Source organism: Sinocyclocheilus rhinocerous, unplaced genomic scaffold (genome assembly GCF_001515625.1).
Source record: "Sinocyclocheilus rhinocerous isolate Xijiao unplaced genomic scaffold, SAMN03320098_v1.1 scaffold3798, whole genome shotgun sequence".
Taxonomy (NCBI): Eukaryota; Metazoa; Chordata; class Actinopteri; order Cypriniformes; family Cyprinidae; genus Sinocyclocheilus; species Sinocyclocheilus rhinocerous.
The window spans coordinates 37,978-41,223 of NW_015647484.1; the positions used below are offsets into that span (position 1 = coordinate 37,978).

The 3,246-nt window shown below is 36.8% G+C and overlaps 1 protein-coding gene across 1 annotated transcript in view; it reads right to left on the reverse strand.

Moving 5' to 3' along the window:
• Positions 1-3,246, reverse strand: part of LOC107709217 (FH2 domain-containing protein 1) — an 18,230-nt gene that overhangs the window by 10,631 nt on the left and 4,353 nt on the right. Inside the window, exons 6-8 of the mRNA XM_016513653.1 lie at positions 2,868-2,953; positions 2,679-2,779; positions 2,473-2,543 (exon numbers count right to left, since the gene is read on the reverse strand). Of these exons, the coding sequence (XP_016369139.1) occupies positions 2,473-2,543; positions 2,679-2,779; positions 2,868-2,953 (258 nt within the window). The remainder of the gene's footprint in view (positions 1-2,472; positions 2,544-2,678; positions 2,780-2,867; positions 2,954-3,246) is intronic.

The following is a 3,246-nucleotide window of genomic DNA, read 5'->3' on the forward strand; positions in this document are numbered from 1 at the left end:
TATATATATATATAGTAAACAAATATAACTCTATTTTGTTTTCTTTTAAAAATGGCATATTTACAGAATTACTAAAAAAAAAATGATTTGAACAAGTACTTCTACTGAATGCTTGATATGTTGTCAGGGTCTCAGGTGGTTTAGTTTGTTCCTGGATTAACTGGATGGACATACAGAGTCCCAAGTTGTCCATAAAAGGACAATTTAACTGATGCAGTCCCTCCTCCAAGTCCATCTAACCCCAGATGCCTTCCCAAATATTCAAATCATGGCCTTGGCTACATTTTAGAAAGAGAAATCCTCACAAGCACTCAGTAAGAAATGTAAACAAGTGAAAAAAAAACTTTTTGATAGGCTTGTTGCTATGGAATTGTATGGCACCTCCTTGTATTGCTATGGCAACAGACAATGGCTGCCTTTCAGTGTCAAATATTGTAATAGCATGTCATCCACAGGGGCAAAATCACAGCGAGTATGCAAGACATTTCCACTTGATTCACAAATAAAAAATGGTGCTCACAGCAACTTTAAGCTTGCTCCTCCAAAATATAATCACAGACTAACAAGTCAGATTGATTGCATTTATGCAACTGTCGAACAGAAGTCACACCAGAGGTTAACTGTTATTGGACACAAGACCAGCTCTAATCACTCTTCTCTCATTGATCAGCTGTTCTCTCAAAGTTGTCAATTGGATTCTGTGAAATGCTTAGTCTCTTACATAAGACAGCTGGAATAAGGACACTATACTGCTCACTTGATTTATGGATTTCATTTGCAGTTTTTAGTGAAAATATGTTAAACAGTGGATGTCTGTCAACTTCCTTCAGTTAAATGAGTCTAAGACTGAGGTCTTAATTTTTGGCTCCCCTGCTTCTACAGAGGTTGTGGCCAGTAAACTGGGACCTCTATCTGGTAATCTTCATTCACATGTCAGAAACTTAGGCATTACTTTTGACTCTGCTTTGACTTTTGATAAACAGATCAATGCTGTGGTTAGAAGTTGTTTTTATCAGCTAAAGAATATTGCAAAGATGAAGTCATTCTTAACATTAAGAGACATGGAGTCGGTAATACATGCTTTTATCTCATCCAGATTAGATTATTGTAATGTATTGTACTTGGGTGTTTCACAGTCTCTATTGTCACGTCTTCAACTTGTTCAAAATGCTGCCGCTAGATTGTTAACTGGAACAAGGAAGAGGGAACATATTTCACCAGTGATGATCTCTCTCCACTGGCTCCCAGTTAAATATCGTATCCATTTTAAAACACTGTTGTTTGTTTATAAGGGTTTGCATGGACTGGCTCCGTCATATATCTCCGATCTACTTCTGTTCCACTGTAATGCCTCCAGGGAACTTCGATCAACTAGTAGTCTTCAGTTGACTGTTCCAAGGACACGCGTGAAATCGAAAGGAGATCGTGCCTTTTCAGTGGCTGCTCCTCAGCTATGGAACATGTTGCCACCCTATATAAGAACTGCACCAACATACGCTGATTTTAAGTCTCTTCTTAAAACTTATTTATTTACTGTTGCATATGGTCATAAGTAAGCGCAGTGGCATAACTGTAGTGTACTATCTGTCGTGGTGTTCTATGTTTACTTTTGTATTTTGGTATATGCTTAAATTTTGTACAGCACTTTGGCCAACAGCTGTTGTTTTTAAATGTGCTCTATAAATAAAATTGACTGACTGACTGACTGACTGCTGCGTGGGTTCTGGCTTTGTAAATCTAAACTGTAAAAAATCAGTCCCAAAGCTTTGATCAGCAGTGTATGAAATGTGTTGTCAATTTCTCAGCTGCATTCTGAGGGTAATTACATTACATTTATGCAAAAAACAAAAAAGCAAACAATTACATTAAAAAAAAAATCTAAATGTTAAATTTAAAAAAAAAAATTTTTTATATTGTTTATATTAATCACATTTTTAAAAAAGGTTTACAAAACCTATTCTAAATACAGTTTTAAAAATCACATCTGCTCATGTTTACTTTTGTAATGTGTAAGATTTTCAGTTTTTAACTGATTCGTTTTTTGTTTTTGAGTGTTTTTGTGGTGAATTAAATCCAACTCCGGTCAAGCTGACCCACAACATGATAACAATTACATCACGAATTTTAACATGATACAAAAAAAATATATAAAAAAATATATTTTACACATTTATATTTGTAGCATTTCTGTAGTTTGAACAGTAAATCATTATGCTTACAACGCCATGGTCATGGGTTCAATTCACAGGAAAAGCATGAACTGATTTAATGTGTATCTTAAATGCAATGCAACTCACTAAAAACATTTAGTAAGTGGACTTTGATGTAGTCTTTATTAGTAGCTTGTTATTTGGTTAATGATTTACTGGTTTCAATTTAAAGTAGTTTAACACTGCTATATATATATGACTATGCATGTATTTATATATGCATATGCATGTATTTGTAAATGTGTAAGAGTACCAGACTTACAGCATTCATGATGTTTCCAGCCTGCAGCACTAAATGAAGGACATTGTGAAGCTCCTCACAGCTCAACAGCTCTGTAAACAACAGTTCAGCAGATGAATGTGAAGCTGAAGGTGTTTATACACAGAAAACTGTAAATAGTGATGGATTTTATGGGAACACAACACTGGACTGCTGAAATCAGACACTAACGGAGATCACTTGTTCACCTTTAATGGTGCTCAGGATGATGGTCATGTCATGTTTCATGACGGTGTATGAAGGGAAAAACTCTTCCTTTAACAGCAGAGCCTCGAGACGGACCTCATACCTGCAGAAACGCAGAAGAACCAGCTCAAATTAGATCTGGACCAGACCGGATCACTGCCACAAACACTGACAGCCCGTTTCCATCGTACCTGGGTAAATGGATGAGCTTGTGTATGAAAGCATCAGGCGGCGCCAGGTCTTTAGGATTCCCATTGAATATCTGAAGATTCTTCACCTGTCAACCAACCAATCAATCAATCAGTCATGAAGCAATCCTCTGCTTAAAGGTGACGTATCATGAAAATCTGACTTTTCCAGGTGTTAAGTGCTATAATCAGGTCCCTGGTGCATCTACCAACCAAGGAAACGTGAAAAAGATTAACCCAGTAACTTTGTTTTGGGAAGCCTTTTTCTGCAAGCGTCTGAAGAAACGAGTGCGTCTGATTTCGCTCCCTTGGTGACGTGGCAAAGGGATCTCATTATAATATTACCGCCCCTTAATCTGTAAGTTTACACCCACAGCGCCGT